The 22,711-nt window shown below is 36.8% G+C and overlaps 1 protein-coding gene across 2 annotated transcripts in view; it reads left to right on the forward strand.

Moving 5' to 3' along the window:
* Positions 1-512: 512 nt before the first annotated feature.
* TUBGCP3 (tubulin gamma complex associated protein 3) overlaps positions 513-22,711 on the forward strand; it is an 80,910-nt gene continuing 58,711 nt past the window's right edge. Inside the window, exons 1-6 of one of the 2 annotated variants that reach the window (XM_025044972.1) lie at positions 513-808; positions 12,490-12,597; positions 15,982-16,049; positions 19,184-19,261; positions 20,115-20,284; positions 22,228-22,400. In XM_025044972.1, the coding sequence (XP_024900740.1) occupies positions 733-808; positions 12,490-12,597; positions 15,982-16,049; positions 19,184-19,261; positions 20,115-20,284; positions 22,228-22,400 (673 nt within the window). In that variant the 5' untranslated portion in view covers positions 513-732. Of the gene's footprint in view, positions 809-12,489; positions 12,598-15,981; positions 16,050-19,183; positions 19,262-20,114; positions 20,333-22,227; positions 22,401-22,711 lie in introns of both variants that reach the window. The other variant, XM_006909358.3, reaches the window with a different exon arrangement.

A 22,711-nucleotide genomic window follows, 5' to 3' on the forward strand; every position in this document is an offset into this window, starting at 1 on the left:
TTTTCCCTCTCTTACTCTTCATCTGACTAACTCTCTGCTGACTATAGTTACCCGGGATTAAGAGACAGAGGCATAGGTATAGGGAATGGTGAGAAGCCACACACCACTCTTATGAAAAGCTAGATAATATAGCAGGTATCAGTGCTCAACCAAATGCTAAAACTCTTGTATTCCTTTTAACAGACTTCTTATACCAAAAGTGTGACTCGAACCAATGACTTTTTAAAAAAATTATGGACTATGAAGGTGCTAGTGGGCACCAAGCATTCTCACAGAAAGTCTGTGGCTGTCCTGAGCCTCTGGGTAGTCTGAGGGGTCGCGCCTTCCTGAACCTCCGCGAAGTTCAGGGGTCCGAGCACCTGGAGCAATCCATGCAGGGAGCCGCTGAGGCGCTTGGTGACGGAACTTTCCAGGCTTGAAGGAGGTGGTCGGGGAAAACACACAGCGAGGCGCCGGGAACCCTTAGGCCGGCGCACTGGTGGCCCCAAGCGCCCGGAAGAAGCGGGGCACTGTGGGAAGGGCCCGCGGTTTCGGCGGGTTCCGTTAAAATGGCGCCCTCTTCATCAGCCTTGCCTGCGGGGCCTTAGCCTGTTAGGGATACTGCGAGCCCGCGGGGCGCGGGTTGGGCGCGGGCGACCGGGCACGGCGGGGCCTCCTGAGCGCGCAGAGCTCGGGACGGGCAGGCTCGGGCCGGCGGCTCCGCTGGGCCCCCGTGAGCAGTCCCTGGTGAGGATGGCGACGCCTGACCAGAAGTCGCCGAACGTTCTGCTGCAGAACCTGTGCTGCCGGATCCTGGGCAAGAGCGAAGGTAGTGGGGTTGGGTCGGTTGGCTCGGGGTCCAAGGCGCGTTCTGGAGGCCGCTTTCTGAGCGTGCAGCTCCGGCGCGTTCAGGGGACTGGCGGGGTCGTGGCAGGGCGGCCTCTAGATTCCGCCGGAGGGTAGTGGAACTGTGAGGGGCGCGGCCGGCCTGGAGGATATTGCAGCCTGCGGAACGGAGGAATGAGAGGGCCGGGATCCCTCGAGGCGGAAGGAATGAGGGCAGGGTCTGGAGCGGGCTGAGTCACCCCCCACTCTGGTTCCGAGAGAGAAGCCCGGGAAAATGTCAGCTCACGAACGCGTCCACCTTCTATAAAGTCACAGGATCGGGCAGGGCGCCTCCGCACTTATTTGGGACTGGTCCTCAGTCACACGTCTGTTACTGCGCTGAGGGTGACGCCCGGACGGGGTGCCAGGTGGTGGCGAGCCACATCATTTTCCCCTTCCCTTAGGAAAGTATAGTAGATTCGATTATGATGCGAGGGGGGTGTTTACGACCTTTACCTGCCATCTTTTTTCCTATTATAAACGGCTGAGGGTGGGATTTGGTATAGAGCTATTCCTGGAGAGTTCACCTAGCACATACTGCTACCCAGACTCAATCCTGTACAGTATGTAAAGCCATTCCGTGGTCGTGGTACTTACTGGTACTTAGATATGTCGTTTCTTGGTGTTTGCTTTGGCGGGAGGGAGGGGGAAGTGAGTATACACCGTGAAAGAATTTTCTGGGTAATTGAAGCAACTGGGTTACTTATTCCTTAAGCACCACAGCGTGGAGAAGAAATTGTGCAGTTTTGCGGGAATACTTTAAACAAAATTACATTTAAAATATTGAGACTGTATTTTGACTTTTCATAATTTATGACAAGTAGCGTAACTAATTTATTTGATGTTCTGTGATAACCTTAGGAGCCAAAGATGCATTTTGGGGGGTCAGTCTCTTAAATGTTTCTTGATGTCATACATTCCTTGCTACATTTTATGAAGTTTCACTATCTCTTTAGTTATCTAAGAAATCTTTGGGCACTCCCATCCCCAAGCACTATGTTGGGTGCTGGTGATGCAAAGATATACAGGCGATTCATTTTTCTAATAGATCTTACATTCTAGTTGAGGAGACATGAGAAAGTAGTTAAATGTATAATGTTAATTAGTGGTAAGTGCTGTGATAAAAAATAAAGTAAGCTAAAGGGATATTGAGGGAAATGGTGAAAGGAAGCCTCTGAGGAGATACTTAAACAGACCTGAATGGAGTGAGGGAGGGCCCTGTGGATATCTGGGGAGGGTTCCAGGTAGAGGGTGCAATGGCCTTAAGATGGGTGCTAACGTGGCATGCTGTCTTCTGTTTTTGTATCTGGTTCTTCTGTACGTGCATCTCTAGCCCTCTGAATTACCTTTCTAATTGGATGTTCTTAATCATGGGAGAAATCAGAGAGCTAAGATCGTTGATTATAACGCAATCACTTTCAAATCAGTGTATTTATTATACCAGTGGATCCTAAATTTTCCTCCAGGGATAAACCACTCGTTTATCTGTTTTCATTGTTGCAAATGGACTTTGGAGGCCATTCATTGTGAAGTAGCATGATGGTTTTTCAATTAAAAAGATTTCTTTTTTAAATTCGAGACTCGTTTTGATTGACTTAGCTTCACTCCTTCCAGGAAGTTGAAACACTTCAGCAAAATTCTGCATTTCTCCATTTAGAATTGTGTCTAAGTTAAGAGTAAATAGGTTCTCTGTGAGAGCCTGAGGGGATTCTTTCTGAATGAAATCTATTACAGATGATGCTCTTTTTGCTCTCTTTTTGACAGCTAGGATTGCCAAACAATTATAGTCATAATTCCAAATAATGCTACTATGTACTGAAGAATTTATAAGTATTTAATAGCTTGCCTCGTTCTGTTTTAATTTGTTCTACTTTAGTGACCAAAGGAGCAATGTTGCTGTCTTTACAGTGTTTGAAATTTAAAAAATTTTCACTAATGGATATTTTACCTGATAACTAAGTAGAAAATTTGATTACTTCGTTTTCTAATGACATGTTACAAACAATTGGCCTTATGTTTTTGTAGTTTATTGCTTTTTAATACTATGAAATTGAGGCATAATAGACACTGGTTACTTTTAATTTTTTAATTTTTGTGATCAATTTTTCATATAGTATTTTAAAAAATTACAGTTGAAATTTTTAAATGGGGCTTTCAGAAGCAAAGCACCTAACTTTAATGGTGTTTGACATCTTTATAAAGTTAATATAACCATTATTTTCTACCTTTTCTAGCTTATAACAGCCATGAACCTGGCTTAAAACACATACTGCCAGCCAGTAACAGTAAAATTCTCTCTGAATATCCCTGCCCCTCTTCTAGAGTACATATTACTTACTATAGTTTTGGATAGTCATTACTTCTGTCTTTGGAAATAATGTGCTTGATGTTACAGTGTTTCAACTGTGTCAGAGGCAGCACTCCTTTACATACTTTGTAATCCTCTTTCTAGCTATGAGGTAAAGAAGAAAAGTTTTCATTAGATAATATTTCAATATAAATGCTTAGGTATGACAGTGGTACACTACATATTGAAGTAAGAAGATTGCCCTAATCTATAACACCATGAACCACAATGCAGACAGATAAAAGAACGTTGTCTTGGTGTTTCATGGACCACAAGTGGTGTTTGCTGTTGGTTTCATGATTTTCCAAAATGGTGACTAAACTCTTGATGAAACTCCAAATAAAATATGGTCTTCCCTTGATTACATGCTTTGGAAAATCAGTGTATGATAATTATACATTAAAATGTATATTAAGTGTATATTGAAATGTTCAGTAAATGTCTATTAATGTGTATTGAAATTTCAAAGTTTTAGGCTTCATTTGGAAGTTGATTTCATGGGTTTATTGTTATTTTTAAATAAATTGTATTTTAAATTATCTTTGTTTAATTTCGGGTACAGTAAATATCAATAGATGTAATGCACATAAATAAACAAAAACTTTTAGGGTTCCTCAAGATTGCGAAGGGGTCCTGAGGCTAAAAAGTTTGAGAACCATACATTTAAAACAATGTTTTTTATTTTGTTTGAGAGCATTGTTTTTCATCGAGAGCATTGTTTTTCATCTAGAGCTGTGCATCAAGATCACCTATGATTATACAGAAAACTGACAACATTGCTTGTGGGGAGGGGAACTAGTGACTAGACTGGTGGCTTGAGGGAGAAAGATTTTTTTACTATATCTAATGTTAAGCCTTTTTCCGTTTGAATTCTCTAAATGTGATTCTTTCTCAAAATTAATATTGTTGGCCCCATCTCCAGAGATTCTGATCATGTAGGTCTGTGTTGGAGCTTGGCATCTGAAACAAAAACACACAGTCAGCCATCGTGACCTGTATCTGGAGTGGGGAATTAATGGTTTATGTGCTGGACAGAGCATTTGTGGTTTAGCTGCTTTGTCCTATTGTCTTGTCCTTTAGAACAGTGGTCCTCAACCTTTTGGGCATCAGGGACCCATGCTCCTATGAAAATCTAATGTCTGATCGTCTGAAGTGGAGCTGAGGTGGTGATGCTAGTGCTGGGGATGGCTGCAAATACAGCTGAAGCTTTGCTTGCTTGCCCATCGCTCCCCTTCTGCTGTGCGGTCTGGTTTCCAACAGGCTATGGTACTGGTCTGCGACCTGGGGTTTGGGGACCCCTGCTTTAGGAAAACAGCATCGTGTACAGACAAGCCAACATATAGTGGCAATGCAGGACGGTGGAAACTTAACGTCTTATTTAACAATTCAACTTACCCATCATTTTCTGGATTCCTAGAAAGCACAGAACTATAGCATTTTTGTATTCACTTGAGCTGTGCTTATTTTTTGCATCTTTAAGTTCAGTTGTCTTCTTTTACCTGAATGTATGTATAACCCTTTTGGGATACAAAAGACAACTATCTTTCATTTAAAAACTTTGGGGCCCACATCTAAGTCTTCTTTGGAAACTTCACATTTGGGGTTGAGATCTTGCAGTTCAACTGTGTTTTTTGCCCTGGTTTTGTATTTCCGCTAGTTCCTCTTCTACTCTGCAGCTGTGTCCTTTCTAGAAAACAGGTCTAATCAGATTTGAAGAGATTTAATTTGTTCCCTATCTGTAATCTACAGGATAAAGACCAAATTATCTTGCTTAAAGTTAAAAACGGTGCTTTATTGAGTTGTGATTTTAATGGCTATGGTAGACATAACAAGCATTTAAATGACATTTTCAGTTTAATAATAATAAAAATAGCCAACATTTATCAACTACTATGTATGTCAGACACTGTGCTTACATAGTGAGATAGTGTATTTAATTCGCCAATGACTCTGGGAGGTTGGAATAATTATTCTATTTTATTTTTTTAATTAATTTTTTATGGCGACATTGGTTAACGAAATCCAATAAGTTTCAGCTGTACATTTTAACAGTAAGGCATATATATATTTACACTGTGTGTTCCCCTCCCTGGAATAATTATTATTAATTTATTTTATGAATGAGGAAACTAAGACTTGGAGAGATTAAGTAAGTTGCTCACTGTCACCCAGCTAGTGAATTGCAGGGCCAACATGGAACCCAGGTCTCTGATTCCAGAACCTGTTATCTTGAATTAACTCATTCCTACTCTTCCATCTAGAATCTGATGGCTTATTTCTCTGTGTGATGAATGGAGGTGGAAAAGTCATAGCCCTGTCTGTGGGATGGCCTCTCACCTCTCTCGTTCGCCTGCTTGTTTTTAGAGTGTTTATGTGAACAGCACAATGTCTGCTCCCTGGTACCTGTCAGACAGTGTATCCTTGAATTCATTGGTGTCCAGTTCTCAGATAAATATTTCCATTTCCAGAGGCTTGGTGAGAAGTGTTACTTACTCTTCCATATTCCCGATAACTGCCCACCCCTCACAAATCTGGAGCAGATCGGAGGTGAGGGTATAATACATTCCTTTGGTACTTTGTGGTCAAAAAATTGAATACTCTGATTTTTAGTCTGGGATTGAGCCAGATTATCAGAGAGCTACATCTGGACCTCTTCATGTGGGATTCTTGATGGAAAGACTTTGGCTTTTAGGATTTGAATTTTAGAATCCAATGACATTGGCCTCCCTTGAGGAGCAGTGTACAAAGTTAGTAGCCCTGTGAATCTCATTACTGCATCCTTTCCACCTGTTTAAGAGCTTTTCACATGGCAGCCTTCTTTCTGCCTATTTTAAGATCACTTCCTCAGAGAGGCTTTCCTTCACTAACCTGATTCATGAAGTCTTTCCTGTTATTTGCCATCATGGTATCCTGCTTATTTTCTTAGTAGTTCTTACCACAATCTAATTACTTTGTGTAGTTATTTGCCTCATTTTTTTTGTATTCTGACTAAGGCTGCCTTGTTGACCACTATTTCTTTTTTCTATTCCATTCTATTCTTTGGGCCTATGGTGTTTGATATATAGTAGGTGCTTAGGAATAATTCATTGAATTACTAATTGAGTTTAGTTTTACTTAAAAAACTGAACAATATTTTGGGAATATTAAACTAGAAATTTGTAGTTGACATCGTTTGTTATTTTGCATTTTAATACTACAGTTTCACTAAACAAAGAATAATTGCCGCTGCTCATTTATTTAGTAGTCAGGAGTCTATGCATGAAAAGATTCTACCTTTGAAACATAGGATAGGTAGATTTAGTTTAAGAAACAGCAGATGGATTTTTCAAATATTTTATAATCAGCAAGAAAAATAAATTGGAAATTTGGGTTGACAAGCAGATAGGGAAATCAAAGTGTTCCTGAAAAGTTGGAACTGAAATGATATATAAAGGTGTAGGAAAAAGTGTAGAGAAAAAGGAAGAGGAGAATATTTCTGGAACTGAGGTGTTTTGAATTTTTGGTAGAAGGAAGTTTAAAATTTGATGAAACTTTTGGAGTGGGGATTTTTGTCATGTACCTGAGTATGTTAATTAACTATTTTTTATAAAACTCAGGATCATGGTAATCTAAAAATAACTTTTAACTAGAATAAGTGAGTAATAATTGCCACTTTCAATACGTATAACATTAATAAATACTCTGTAGAAATTTTTTTAAGGTGTGGAAAAATATAAGGAAGAAAATAAAAACTACCCCCCAATTCTATGACTCCACAAAAACACTTTAGATTATTTCTTTTTTTCCTCCCCCGCCCCCATGTATGCATTTACCTTTATTGAACACATTCTGTTGATACAGTGGTGGTTAGGAAAGACTGTATGTGTGCTTGGGTGTGGGTGTAGCTGTGTGCATGCTTGTGCATGGTATGTCTGCTTGAGCTAGGAAGACATTCTGAGAAGGTGACATTTAAATTGAGAACCAAATGAAGTGATGGAATGGGAGAAGAGTGTGTCAGCATTTTGAGTTGGAAGCGAGCATGGCGAACTCAAGGAATAGCAAGATCATAAAGTGTGGCAGACGTGTAGTGAACATAGCCGGGAGGTGTGTAGTGAGCATGGCTAGGAGAGGCAGGAGATAATCCTGGTGAAGTATCTAGGGGCCAGGCTATGTAGGCTGTCCTCAGGAGTTTGGATTTTATTCTGAGTGTGATGGGAGGTTTTGAGCAGAGTAATGATACTATTCATATCTTAAACAGACTACTTGGACCGCTGTGTGGATGATTTATTGTAAGGGGGCAAAAGTAGAAGCAGGGTGACCAGCTTCTTAGAGTTATTGCAATTGGATAGTAGCTATAGAATGATCATATTGGGGTATACTTCTAGAAGTAAATAGAATTTACTGATCTGAATAATTGCTTAATAGTATGAAAATTTTCCCTCTCCCCTATCCCTATACTCTTGAATTATCAATCAGATATAGAAATTTTGGTTTGAAGTTTTTTTTCCTCTCTGTCCACTTTGAAGGTCTTCCTTCATTACTGAGGAGTTCAATGTTAATCTGATTCTTACTCTTTTGAAGCTAAGTCTGGCAACTTTCATGATTTTCCTTTATTTTTTATGTTATGAAATTTTGCTACATATAAATTTTTCTATATAATTTTAGTATTCTGAAATTTGGTCTAAGTGTGAGATTTAAAAGTTTATCTGGATTATCACTAATATGAGGACTGTCTAATTATAGAAAAATTTTGCTATGAATTCTTCCTAAGGAATTTTAACTGTTGTCTTTTGTTGTTTCATTTACCAGTTTAAATTTGATTTACCCTTTACTAGTTCCATTCTGTTATTAGCCTATTTTTAAAATTTTTATTAGTTTGCTTTTTAATTTCACATTTCCTTATCCTTATATAGTGCTTTTTTTTTTTTTTTAGAATATCATGTAAATGGAATTATGCTGTATGCAATCTTTTGAGACTGGCTTCTTTCACTTAGCCTATTTTAGATTCATGATGTGGTTGGTGTGTATTAGTTCATTCTCTTTCATTGCCAAGCGGTGTTCCATTGTATGAATATACCTGAGTTTATTCACCCATTGAAAGACATTTGGATTGCTTTCAGTTTTTGGCAATTATAGGTAAAACTGCTATAAATATACATGTACAGATTTTTACGTGACCGGAAGTTATTATTTTTCTAGAATAAATACCTACAAGTGGGATTGTTAGGTCATATGGTCAGTATATGTTTAACCTGAAGAAACTGCCAAACTCTTCCAGAGTGGCTGTGCCAGTTTCATTTCTCAGTGTAATAGTATGAAAATTTTCATACTATAAGAGACCTTCAGGGGCTCTGCATGCATTCTTTCTAGCACTCAGTGGTGGTAATATTTTTATTTCAGCCATTCTAATAGATGAATAATGGTGTCTCATTGTGCTTTTAATTTGTATTTTCTTAATGACTAATGATGTTGAGCATCTTTTCATGGTTTTTTTTTTTTTTTTTTTTGCCATTTGTCTTCTCGGTGAATTGTCTCTTCAAGATTTTTGCTTATTTTTTTAAAAAATTAAATTTTTTTTATGATGACCTTGGTTAATGAAATCCAGTAAGTTTCAGCTGAACACTTGAACAGTAAGGCATATAGATATTTACACTTTGTGTTCACCTCTCATAGTTAGATTTCTTTCTGTCACCACATATTTGACCCCCTTTATACTGTCTACCTCCCTCCTTCTTCCTACCCACTGCCCTCTGGTAACCACTAGTCTATGGTCCATGTCCGTGAGTCTCTTGTTTGCTTGTCCTGTTCATTTGGTGCTTCTAGGTTTATATCTTACATAATAAGTGATATCATGTGATTTTTCAACTTTTTCTGTCTGGCTTATTTCACTTAGAATGATTATTTCAAGGTTTATCTGTGTTGTTGCAAATGGCAGTATTTCACCTCTTTTATGGCTGAGTAATATTCCATTGTATGTATGTACCACAGCTTCTTTACCCAATCATCTATCAAAGCGCACTTCGTTTGTTTCCATGTCCTGGCTGGAGAGCACAGCTTTAAATGTTATGTGGCATCATTATGTTGGGGGGTTTCAACCTAAAAGCCGCTTCCTCAGAAAACCCTTCCCCGACCTGAGGCTGTACCAGTTTGCAGTCTCAGCAGCAGTGTCTGAGGGTTCCTTTTTTTTTTAATTGGATTTTTTCCCCCTTATTGAGTTTCAAGAGCTTTTTATATATATCTGGATTCAAGTCCTTTGTTGGTTTTGTGTTTTATAAACATTTTCTCAGTATTTTCATCTCTTAACAGTATCCATTGCAGAGCAAAGGTTTTAAATCTTGGATGAAGTCCAATTTATCAAAAAATTTTTAATGGATCATAATTTTGGTGTCTTACATAAGAACTATTTGTCTAACTCAAAGTCATAAAGATTTCTTCCATTTTTTTCTCTTAAGATTGTTGTGGGCTTATGTTTTATACTTATCTATTTGACTTAATTTTGTATATGTTATGTGGTATAGGCTGAGATTCTTTTTTGAGTTTACTGAAGAGACCATTTTTTTTCATATTTAAGTTGTTTTTATCTTTAAGATGGTTTTAATCAGAGCTTTAAAAAGCTATTGAGATCTTGTCACCATTTCAAATCAATAAAATTATGTCTTGTGAAAGATGGGTTTTAGAATTAGTATTTTTAATTTTAGAATGATTTTAGATTTACAGAAAAATTACAATAGTAATTCAGAATTCTCATATACCCCACAACCTTTCCCCTATTATTAGCATCTTACATCAGTATGGTATGATTGTTATAATGAATGACTCAATAATGATCCATTAATATTAACTAAACTTCATACTTTATTTGGATTTACTCAATTATTACCTAATGTTCCTTTACTATTCTAGGGTTCTATCCAGAGTACTATATTACCTTTAGTTGTCATGTCTCCTTGGGCTCCCATGCCTCTCTGACAGTTCCTCAGACTTTTAACAATTATTATTATTATTTTTTGGTGACCTTGACAGTTTTGAGGATTAAAACTCAAGTTTTGTATAATGTCTAAATTGGGATTGGTGTGATGTTTTTCTCATGATTAGATGGGGTTATGTGTGTTTGAGAGGAAGACCCAGAGGTAAAATGCCTTTCTCATCACATCATGTCCAGGATTCACACTATCTGGGTGGCTCATCACTGTGGATGTTGACCTTGATCACCCAGCCAAGGTGGTGTTTGTCAGGTTACTCCACTGCATAGTACTCTTCTATCCCTTTCTATACTCTTGGGAAGGGAGCCACTGTGCAGTCCACTCTTAAGGACTGGGTATTAAGTTTTATCCATCTCCATGAGGGGAGAGTATCTACGTAAATATTTTAGCCTTTATTCTTTTAAAAATTTCTGTGGGACCAGTGGTAATGTCCCTTCTTTCATTCCTAAATTTGTATCTTTTTTTTTTTTTCTGGTCACAAATTTATGAATATCAATTCTATTAATTTTTTTTTTTTAAGAACCAGCTTTTGGTTTCACTGAATTTTTTCTCTCCATTTTTGTTTTAAGTTTCATTAATTTCTGCTCTTTTTTTTATTATTATTTCTTGATGCTTGCTTTGAATTTTGTTTGCTTTTCTTTTTCTAGATTTTATTGTATGAGCTGAGATTGATTTGAGACCCATCTTCCTTTTCAATAAAAGCATTTTATACTATCAAGTTTCCTCTAAACCCTACTTTAGCTGTATCCAACACATTTTAATGTGTTGTATTTTCATTTTCATTCAGTTCAAGCTATTTTCCAATTTCTTTTGAGACTTTCTTTGGCCAGTGTATTATGTAGTAGTGTGTTGATTGACTTCCAGATATTTGAGAATTTTTCAGATATTCTGTTCCTGATTTTTAGTTTAATTCTATTATCGATAAAGAATATACTTTCAATAATTTAAATTATTTTATATTTAATAAGGCTTATTTTGTGACTCCTTCCCCACATACATTCTGTCTTGATGAATCTTTAATGTGCATTTGAAAATAATGTGTATTTTTTTTTAAAGATGGAAGGTTCTGTAAGTCTTAGGTTTAGTTGGGTGGCAGTGGTATTAAAGCCTATATCCTGGCTGACTTTCTCTTGGCTTATTTTTCTGATTACTGAGAAAGGCACTTCTCACAATGGAGCCTGGGAGACTGCCTCAGGTTTTAGTTTGTTATTGGTTTTTGCCTGATGTAGAAAGGGGCAGAACACTGTAGAGCGGTTGCATATTAGTGGGAAGGTGTATTAGGGTTGCTACATTTGGCTAGCATTCCCTGGTGTAGAAATTTTGACTCCCAGTATCTGGGAGGTGGGGCCGGGTCTTTAAGTTCAGTCCTCTACTTTTACTTCATATTCTTTGCTGTCCTGGTGTTCCATCCAGACTCTCTTTGGTTTACTTGGGTGGGGCAATTAGCAGCTGTCTGGTTGTGTAAGATGGGGTAGAGGACCCAGGAGTCTGTTTTCCATCCAGATTTCCAGCCAGTCCTTGTTCTTCACTACTTCATCCACATCTTTTGAAGTACCAAGTTTCCTGGTTTTCTGGAGCCTCTCTGGGCTTCTGCAGTGGGAATTGTGTTTCTTCTTGGCCTTTGTCCACCAGCCCTCTTACCCCAGCAAGCATGGAGCTTCCGGTTTCACTGTCCTCTTGAATCAGTTCCCACCAATCCATTTGCTTTCCAGCTTCTCAGATTTTTGCCTTCTTTTTGATGGTGTTTATGCCTTGTTTGTTTGCCCTCGTTGGTTTATGCCCCCCCCTTTTTTTTAACCCTTTATTCTCAATTTAGTGGGTTTTATGAAGGGAGTGGAGGCAAACATCTGGTTTAAATCATCATCTTTATCTAGAAATGCAAACACAGTTTATAAATTAATTGTCCATTTTGATTGCTTCGCTGCCCACTTCTGGTTTTTTGTACTTGTCGACTTGAGCCTTGGAGCTTCTCAGAGGCTGTCTTTGAGCAGGCTTACTTTTCATGCATCATGTTTTGGGCTGTGACTGTTCCTGCTCATTTTCTGTGATTAGCAATCCAATTTGTTTTCTGTCTCTTAGGACTTTTCAGATATTCTGGCCTGTTGCTATCTCTCTCTCTTTATAGAACTGTTACTTCATTCATTTATTCATTTATTTTGTTTTAATTTTTAATAGCTTTTTCATCCTCTCAGTTAAAACTTTGGGAAGGCAGAAGGTAGATACATGTGCCCAGTCCACTATTTTGAACTAGAAGCTTTAGGTGATTAAAACTTAACTTCATTCGCATTAATTTGCATTCTTTTATTTACCTTCCAGCTGATGTAGCCCAACAGTTCCAGTATGCTGTGCGAGTTATTGGCAGCAACTTTGCCCCAACTGTTGAAAGAGATGAATTTCTAGTAGCTGAAAAAATCAAGAAGGAACGTACGTATTTTTCCTAAATGTTGTCCTGTGTTAGATTCTTAAACTTGTCAAAGCTTAAATATGTACACACACGTGTATGCATATATACACACACACACATACATGTACATATAGTGTATAAATGCATATATGTAGTTCCCAAGATCATTTTAATTATAGGTAGTGTTACATATATATAAAAATAAGGTCGACTCAATTTTGTCTTTTGTTAAAGCATAGTGCAAGAAGATTATTTCAAATACTATTGTTAACAATTTGATTTGAGTGTGAAGAAGATGAAAAGGCTTAATATAACTTCCTGTTTATCTTGTGATTCGCAATATTTAATATTATGCAATATTTGACCAGATAGCATACAACGCTTACTATCTTGGTAGTAAACAGCTCTTAGTGAGTCAAATATTGCTTCTACTGATTGTCAGTATCCAAACTTATAGTACGTTAGAACTTACCATGTGAACATTTTTTAATTCTCAGATGATACTGAAAGCTTTCTTAAACCTTGTTATCTTAGAGAAGATAGCTTTTCATTTATTAACACCTGGTTACTATCACATTTTGTGTAAGGTGGGGCTCTGCTGCCCTTCTATAACCCAGGAATGTCTAAGGGAGGGAGGCTTTGAGCATAGGGACCCACGAATGAGAATTGCTCTTGTCTTAGTTGCAGAGTTGTTTTTCTCCAGTGGCCAGTTCCTTCCTCTGCACAGTTTTTAGGCTGTATGAACCCAGGTCCAGCTGCCTGAAAAGCAGCCTTGCCATGAAGGTCAGTGATCTTCCTGCTGGGGCCTAACTATTAAACTGCCCAAATGAAATGGGCTTTGACTTTATTTCTGTGTTGGCAAACTAGTAATGACACCTTCTGGGAGATCTGTTCTTCATGGCACAGTTTCCCACCTCCAGCTGTTGCATTATTAATTATATTTGGCCAGTGGTCAGTGTGGATGTCCTGTTTCAGAGCTGTGTAACTGAGCTGGGTAGTGACATAGCCAGTGATAGAGTTGAGGCTGTGGCATGAGAGTAACTGGATCTGGCTACGACTACACCTGCATGTTTAAAAAAAAAAATAGAGCTCGATGAGCAAACCAAGTCTGAAATGATGCATCTGCTGATGTAAGTCAGATCTTGATGTTACTTAGTGTGTATGTCTTATTTAAGGTAGAGGGGCAAAAATGCCGTGTTTATCCTATAAGAACTTATTTTCCTTTCTTGCCTGTAAAACCGAACATGAAAATACAGTGCTCTCTTCTTGAACCCTGGTGATTACAATTCAGATTAATTTTATATTTTAGAGTTTAAATTACTTTACATTTTAGATTATTAGTGAGAACCCCAACTATTAGGTACTGTATTAACAGACCATTCTCTACAAATTTACATTTTAAGGCCTACTGGTGAGCATATTACACATATATGTAGTAGCTAAAAACAAAGTTTGTCTAAATTTAGAGTAAAAAAAAACCCCCAAAACTGGCAACTATATCAGTGCAGTGAATATTATTGCAAGGAAATATTTAAAATAATAATAAAAAAGTTTCTTTTTTTAAGAAGAAAACTATAACCATGTATAGTCTTTTTCCTGTGTATCATCTTTGTTTTTGAAACAAGACTTGCTGTATATTGACGCAGTTTGCCTCTTCTGCCTGTTCTCACCAGGTGTCCACAGCTTCTTTTGGGTACCCCTACCAGCACATCTCCCAGAGTCCCCAGTTCTGATGTGGTCCAGCTCTAGTTGGTAGAGTGTTATTGATGGTCCCCTCATATAATGGTCACCATTGATATGTCAGTTTTCAGTAATTCTTAGACATAGTTTTTATATTTTAATATTTTTGAAATTCAATTACAGTTTCGGGTAGATTGGTTGAGTTATGGTAGTTCTCAGCCCTCTGGAATAACACACAAAAGTTAATTTTCCATTTTATATGGCTGACTTCAGGTATAAAATGCTAGCATGTTTTATATTGAAACAAATTGCAAAACCTATTAGTTTCTTAATTTCTCACATCAGTTAGTGGGGTACATTGTAACTCAAGATTTATTTTGCTTTGTTCAGCAATCTATTAGACGAACCTTTTTTGGTAAATATTCTATGTTCATTTTTATTGGTATTATTTACTATTGTTCTGTCCTATGACTAACTTTATATCTATGAAGTAGTGTTGGTCTCATTCTATAGAAAAAAAACAATTTCATGGTTGTGTTTATTTGTAGTATTTTTATATAAACTTTAAAAGACAGTAAAGTATATTAAATTTTAATTGCATTAGTTTTGTTGAATGCATTTTGTAATTATACATTTTAAAGATAGCATTACCTTTTGGCATAGGAAGACCTGAAAGTGCAGATGTGATTAGGATGATGTAATCTCTGGTATGTGGATCATAAGTCAGTACATGATACCAGCACTCTTTTCTAGCTGATAAATATGAAAATGTGTTGGCCGTCAAGTCACTCATTGTCTTTCTACAAACAGATTTGTACATTTAAAACTAAATGAGCTTGGCTGATGAAATTTTAATAAAACAGTCCTATTAAATTGAGATAAACACAGAGATTCCTTGGAGACTACTGAAGCTGTAAGCTAGCTTTTAAAAGTGGTTCCTTTTCTCATGGATGTAATGGTTTGTTTGAGAGGCACTTGTGCACAGGTGGTGTGTGCAGTGTTGTAGATGGGGGTGAGCGAGGTCTCCTCTCTCAGGGGACCCCAGTACTGTGTATGTCTTCTCCTTCATGGAACAGAGCAGAGCATGGACTTCTTATTGGTAAATGGGGCTTTCCGAAAACTTGTCAGTGTAGTGGCAAGCATCTGAAGATGTTTACCGGTGAATGAATTAGTAGATGAAACGAGATAAGTTGTTTTGATTTTGATTTTGAAATAGTAATTGACTGTTAGTTTTGTTGTATGTGTTAACAAAAATGCTTGGAATGTGTAGTTTTAAGCCATACTATTATGAATAGTATACTTTTTTGTTATTCTTCTTTGCATTTAGGATTCCAAAGGTATTTTCACTTTCCATCCCTTCCTCCAGGTAGCCATTATTAACTAAACTGTTGATAGTGTACCTCACCGGGCTCTTTATTAATATTTGTAGATACAATCTGAAAGATCCCATCATTTCTATTACTTTAGCTAATTTTCACATAAACTTATTTGCTTGCAGCCTAAAATTGTCCGTATTTTATTGATGTCGGAGAGATTACATGAATTGACCAAATTCATGGAGCCGAAATGGCACTCATTGCCTGAGTGGCACTCATTCTTTTGTTCTTAAGCTCAGGATTCTTTTCAGACTTCAGAGTTGTCTGTTGCTGTAGGTAAAATAGTATCATAAAAATGAATTTTGATGTATGTTATTAACACGCTTATTTTCTTTTCTGACTTTACAGTTATTCGACAAAGAAGAGAAGCAGATGCTGCATTGTTTTCAGAACTCCACAGAAAACTTCATTCACAGGTATCATATAAGCATTCTGAAATCCATTCCAGTAATGGCGAGGCTGTTGAGTGATCTGGGAACATTTGAACATTTTTCTGTGGTAAACTTTGCTATGTTGAGTAATGGTTTTTAATTGTAGATAGTGTGTATCTTTTTTTAAAGATTTTCAGTATTAGAAGTAAGTTTTAGCAATATTTAATGCTCAGTTGCTTATCAAGCTGAATGAAGCTCCATTGAGAAAGTAATCGGAATCATGTACACAATAAATGTGTATAATAGAAGCCTTAATTCCATTACTGCGAGGAAGCACATTGATATAATAGCAAAAACTTACTTGTTGATATACTTTATTGTTTCACGAAGTCCTAATTTGTACTGTTACAGTGAATAACTTAAAAATTGATCTTGAACATTTTGTGATTGGATGTTGATACTTGGACACAGTGGTTTTCTAACCTGTTATTTTTACAAAAGACTGCCACCTTCTACACCAATAAATTATTGAGTCATAGAGTGAGATTTTTGTGATTCTGACTATGAAGGAACTTCGTTTGTCTTGCTCTTTCCCACCTTTTATAGAGACAAAAGTGAAATCCAGAGGAGTATAATACTTTGCTCAACAAATATTAGGTTAGTGTTACAACAGTAAAAATCACTGAGTTGTGTCTAATGCTGCTATAATTAAACTCGTCATTTTTTCATGTCTTCTTTCTTTGTAAAAATAAGTTTAAATTTATATACTGACTATTTAGTTTCCTTAATTCAACTTGACTTTCTTGAATTCACTATTTTAAGTATGCTTTTCCATCTTTGATAATATTTGCCTTGCTGGTAGTGGTCCCTGCCTGCTTCACCACCTCTTATATCCTTGTCCTTGTGCACAATTACACACACACCTCAGTGCACAGCTCCTCTATCAGACACTACTCAGCAGACTAATCCTGGCTGTTTAATACCCGTTCTTCTGTGTTAAAAAAGAATACTGCCACTACTTTTAAATGTCATTTTCTGATTCTTTTGTGCACAGTTTTGTTCATTTTTGGAACTTTCTCCACTCCACTCTGTATGCATCTTTGTTTTTTGAAACAGCTAGGAATCTAACCTAGGACTCTTGCACACAGGTAGAATATCTGCTATCTTCCTGATCCCTGCTGGGCATTTTTACCCAGACATCCATTAGGAAACTGTCACAGGGGCTTGTAACTCAACATCCTGGGAACTGAAAGAAGCATACTTTTTAAATTTTATACTTCTAGGCATCCATTCACATCCACCCACATATAACCTGCTTTTTCTTCTATGTTCTCCCATTCGGTGAATGATAGCACCATTCATGTATTGCCAAAGACTAGAAACCTGATGTCATCTTGATGTCTCCTCTCTCCCCAAATTCACTCTGTGCCAAGTCTTAATGATTGTTCCTCTTAGGTATGCCTCTTATTTGTCCCTTTAGAGTCAAACAGACCTTGGTTTGAATCCTGGCCTATATCTTTGTGATTAATTATTTAGGTTTCATCTCTTTCATTTATGGAATGGAGAGAATAAAGCTTGTGCTGCAGTTGGGTTGTGATGATTGTGGGAGATGATGTAAGTAAGGACTCGGCCCAGCAGGCTTCCTTTAAATGGTAGCTGCTGCTGCTGCTGACTGACTACCCTCTAATACTTAAGTGAAATGGAATTGGAAGAGAGCAGCTTTTTGGAGACAAGCAGACAAGTTTTGCTTCCTTGGTCCCATGCCTCAAGGGAGTCACTTAGCCCCAGAGACCCAGCTTACAGAGGGATGTCAAGGTTACCTTGGCAGATACTCAGTCACTGAATCCCAGCTCAGCCCCTGGTCATTTCCCCTCCAAATGAGTGCAGTTTCCTGAGGCGGCCCTCTGTGTCTTGTTTTATCTCCCGTGTTGTCCATCCTCTGTGGGACTGCCAATGAGTCCAGTCACTCTCCTCCATGGAATCCTTCAAAGGCTTCCTGTTGTCTTCAGCTTAAAATCTAAATTTCTTGGTGTAGCACACAAGGCCCACTTTGATTTGATCCTTCATTCCATTTTTAGTTTCCATGCCCATGCCTGCTTTTTGCCAGATTTATCTATCTTCAGTTCCTTGAGGAGGCCATGCGTATTTCTCTTTTCTGCCTTTGCATCAACCCTCTTTCTAAGAGACATCTCCTCTGGGAGTCCTTTCCTAAGCCTGGAGCATTTGAGTGATCCTCCTATGTCTGAAATGTAATCTATCACATCAGAGTGTTTTGCCTATTTGTCTACTTACCACTGGACTGAGTACTCTGTCAGGGCTGGGCCTTTTTTTTTTTTTTTTTTTTTTTGCCTGTATTACCCCAGGTGCAGAGTTTGTTGTTTCTGCAAAATTCTTTTTAAACTAGTTTTTTAAGTTAGATGATAAATATCTAGGATGAGCTTATTCTTTAAAAAAACTTTAAAGGAATATTTTATATAGCAAAGAACTTTTTAGTTGTGCATCCAAACAGTAAGGCCATATGAATAGAGTAGAATGCTCTGTAACTTTGGAATGAAATGTATTGAGGGTGTGCTGCTGTCAATGGTTGTGAATCAGGGCAGAGTGATAGGTAATTGGAAATTAATGAAATCTCTAGGAAAATCTTACATAGAAACCTAAGGATTAGTTATTCTGACAACAAAGAGCTTCAGAACCTTTAGGTATGCATGATGCTGAGGCTTACATCTTGCACTTTAGACTTTTTTTTTTTTTTAATAATACTCTATTTTGTGAACTAAATGGGACCTTGATAAAGGAGAGAAAAGCATCACATTTTATTGCATTTTTCTTATAATCACTGGGAAGTTGGTTATTATAAGAAGTATTTCAAGAGAGAAATATTGTTATTCAAGTTTAGAGAGTAATATAAAAAGCATGTTCTTATTAGAAACTTTGGAGTTAGTTTTCAGGGTGTTGGGTTGAAGATTCCAAGAGTATTAACCTCTTGAGAACATTATCTTTAGCCTTCTGATGGATAGTGCTATTTGTAATGCCTGAAGGATGAACAAATTTAGATTTGATGTTACCATGTGAATTTTAAAATGCAATTCTATTTTAGAATTAAGCATAATTTAGAAGAGAGGAGGATAAAACTGGAGTGTAGTACAAAGTTGTTTTATTAATGTTTTCTTTCTAAACAGGGAGTTCTGAAAAATAAATGGTCTATTCTCTACCTCTTGCTAAGCCTTAGTGAAGATCCACGCAAGCAGCCAAACAAGGTGAGAGGCTGTTTTAGCAGCTCAGTGCCTTTTTAAAGGACATGTTGCATCTTTTGTTGGTACAGGTATACCTAATTTTGGTATTAATGGGCTTCTATACTTAAAATAACATGAATAAAACAAAGAATCTGATCTAGTTTTCTGGGCAATCATGGAAGGCTAAGAAATTTTTTTAAGGGCAATTTTAGTCAGTGTGCTATGTTTCTGTAAGATGTTTTTCAGAATTATGTTATTCAAATATAACAGTGTTCAGTTAAATAGAGCATAAAGTATCAGTTTTTGAGTTAGAAGACCTTTTAGGATTTTCCTGTGTTTTCAGATATCCTTATGAACATTATTAATTATTGTTATACCAGTGAAAGTTTTGCTGTTACCTGGGTTCAATTTCTGATCTGTGCAATATTTGAAAAAACAATTTGGCTGCTCCATGTGCCAGAGAGTTTGTTACAATAAAACACTCTATTATAGAAATTTGAATGCTTAAAAAATTGAAGAATGTAAGTGAAAGTCATATTTATCTCTAAAGCTTTGTTCTGAGTAATGAGCATTCTTTCATTATGTAAGGATGCCACACTTTTAAAATGTTTGATTAATTATTTGAGTTTTAGTTTGCATGAATTCTGAATAAAGTATTTAGTTATCAGACCATGTGGGGGGTTGGGGGTTCAGAAAACTTCCTAAAACTTTATCATTTCTCACATATTTAAAAGTATATTAACTAATTTATTTAATAAATACAAAATTCAATTACAGAAATAGAAGTAAAATCTAAATATAAATTATCCTTGTTGATCTGTGCAAGTGTTCTGTAATTTTACATATATATTCTTAATGCATTTCAATTTATTCTTAGGTTTCTAGCTATGCCACGTTATTTGCTCAGGCATTACCAAGAGATGCTCACTCCACTCCCTATTACTACGCCAGGCCTCAGACTCTCCCGTTGAACTACCAGGATCGCAGCACCCAATCAGCACACAACTCTGGCAGTATGGGAAGCAGTGGCATCAGCAGTATAAGCATGTATGCCCTAAATGGCCCGACCCCCACACAACAATCTCTCCTTCCAGGGTAAATCAAGCTTATATGCAAAGATTCCTGAAATAGTAGAAACAGGAAAATCCTCAGCCTTTTAATTAGGCATTTTGTGTTCACCGAAACTATTGTTAGAAGCTTATATGTGCCAGGAATGTTCTAGATATACTGTGTCTGATATGCTTTCTCTTTGGATTTTGCTCTTTGTAAAAACTGTTTCAGATAGGAATTCATTCCACTTCTAATTTTAGTTAACTGTAGATTTTTGGCCAACACTCAAACCTGTTAATGCAAATAGGACCTAATTTATCAGCATGATGTGCAGAGCCTGTCACTTTGAAGTAACCGATTGACATTTCTCTTGCTATATTTTCCTATTTATCTCTCAATGACTATTGCCTCTTCATTGATATATGCTTCTGCCTTCATTGAATTAAAAAAAATGTAACAAAATAAAGCTGTCTTATCCTTAGGTACTGAGGTCTTTAAGAATTATGGCATCTGTGTGCAAGTGAATTAATACAAGGAACTATAGGGACACACAACCGAGATGTTACATACTTTGCAGTTCTGCCTGCTGTCAAATCTATTACATTTTGAGGAACTAGAGAATTTGATTGCGAATAAAGCAGATGTCACTGCATTAATGGACTTAGAACTTTGTTTTTCTTTGTTTTTTTATATACACATTTCTGTGTATAGTTAATTCTCAGAAATCACATTAAAGCATATTATCATAAAGTAGATATTTTTCCAAAGTAGTGACCAAGGATTCGCTGTCAAATGTTGTTTTCTCTATGAGCATAATATAATTTAAATCATGGGTGATTTAAGAAAATTATGTTCGTTATTAGAAAATAGGATGTGTATACCACACGCATGGATTATAAAAGGAGTCTAGAGTTCTAGAAAGACATCATAATACTTTCTACAAATTTAATCTCAAAACTTGTATTCTAAGAGAGTAAACAGACTTTCTCATTTTCATCTTAAAATTTGAAATGATTATTGTCATATGAAAAAAGCTATATAGAGAACTTTGAATTGAAGTGGTCTTTTAGAATTTTTCTTTTAAATTTAGAACTGTATTCAAAGGCAGCTTTAGTAGTTGTTGTTGATGACTTTTTTCCCCATCGAAAATAGGAAAATATAAAGGCTGTTTCAGGTTTTTGCTTTCCTCTCTTTCATCAGTGGATTATATAGGTGGACCCACCAGTATTATACCAGTAAGAAATCAGAGCTCTGTCATTTGGAAACAATAGTACCATTGAGGTTCTTGTTTTTGCATTTTGCAGTTCCAGGAGGTGATAGTTTTGTTATAGTCATCAAAACATATGTCATTAGAAATCAGCTATCAGGTTCTTAGATCTTTAAAGAGTATCTTTAACATAGTCTCCAAATTATTAGAAGCTAACTTGACCTTAGATGTGCTTTTTTTTTTTTGCCTTAAGTCTTGTTTCTACATTTTTTGAAATTAATTACAAATTAGGTATTTCTTTTCATATTGAGCACCATAAATGCTGAGAGACAAGTGAGTTCAGGGAAGGGATGGTATTTCCAGATTTTTTAACTCCTATGCTCAACAGATGTTGACTGAATTAAAGGTGTTAATATTGAAATTAAAATTATTAGTGAATTTCAAAGTGGTTTTAGATGGGTAGGGTATATTTTGTGTTTGTAAAGAAAAGTCAAATAGATTTTGATTTTTATGGTAAGAAATATGTGTGGAGGTGGCAGTAAAAGCCTGAATGCCAGCTTGGACTGATCATTGTTGATATATTTGGGTATGATTAAGTCATTAACCTATCTCAGATTTATAAGATTATATAATTCAATATAGTAATATAAGAAAAAGTTCTGGAAGTAATTTTGTCTCTTCATTAAATAACCTGGGTATTTGATGATATAAAATGCTCCTTTCTTTTTTTCAGACAGTCTCATCAGGCAGAAGGAATAGGAGACTGTCTTCGACAGCAGCTGGGGTCACGTCTCGCATGGACTTTAACTGCAAGCCAGCCTTCTCTACAAACCACTACCTCAAAAGGTATTCCTAGCACTGTTTCTCGCAATGTGACAAGGCCAAGGAGAGAAGGGGATGCAAGTGGTGAGTAAGATTATATTTTAATGTAGCTTTTCTTTGAACAATTAGAATTTATACTTCCCTTATTTTAAAATATAGATCAGGAATCCTTGCTTACAACTTTAACTGAGTGGTTTCTTCTCATGATAAGGTTTAGAATCCTAACTACGGTCTGTGTTACCTTGGGAATTCTGGCTTTTATCACCCCATGTTACCCTGACTGTGTATTCCCCAGCACCATTCATTTTTCAGGTCCTTGTCTAAATGGTTTCCTCCATCAGGATCTCTCTTTCTTGTCACGTGTACATTCTCTGTTTTTATTCTGCCTTTCTTCT

This window comes from Pteropus alecto, unplaced genomic scaffold (assembly GCF_000325575.1).
Source record: "Pteropus alecto unplaced genomic scaffold, ASM32557v1 scaffold13, whole genome shotgun sequence".
NCBI classification, from domain to species: Eukaryota; Metazoa; Chordata; class Mammalia; order Chiroptera; family Pteropodidae; genus Pteropus; species Pteropus alecto.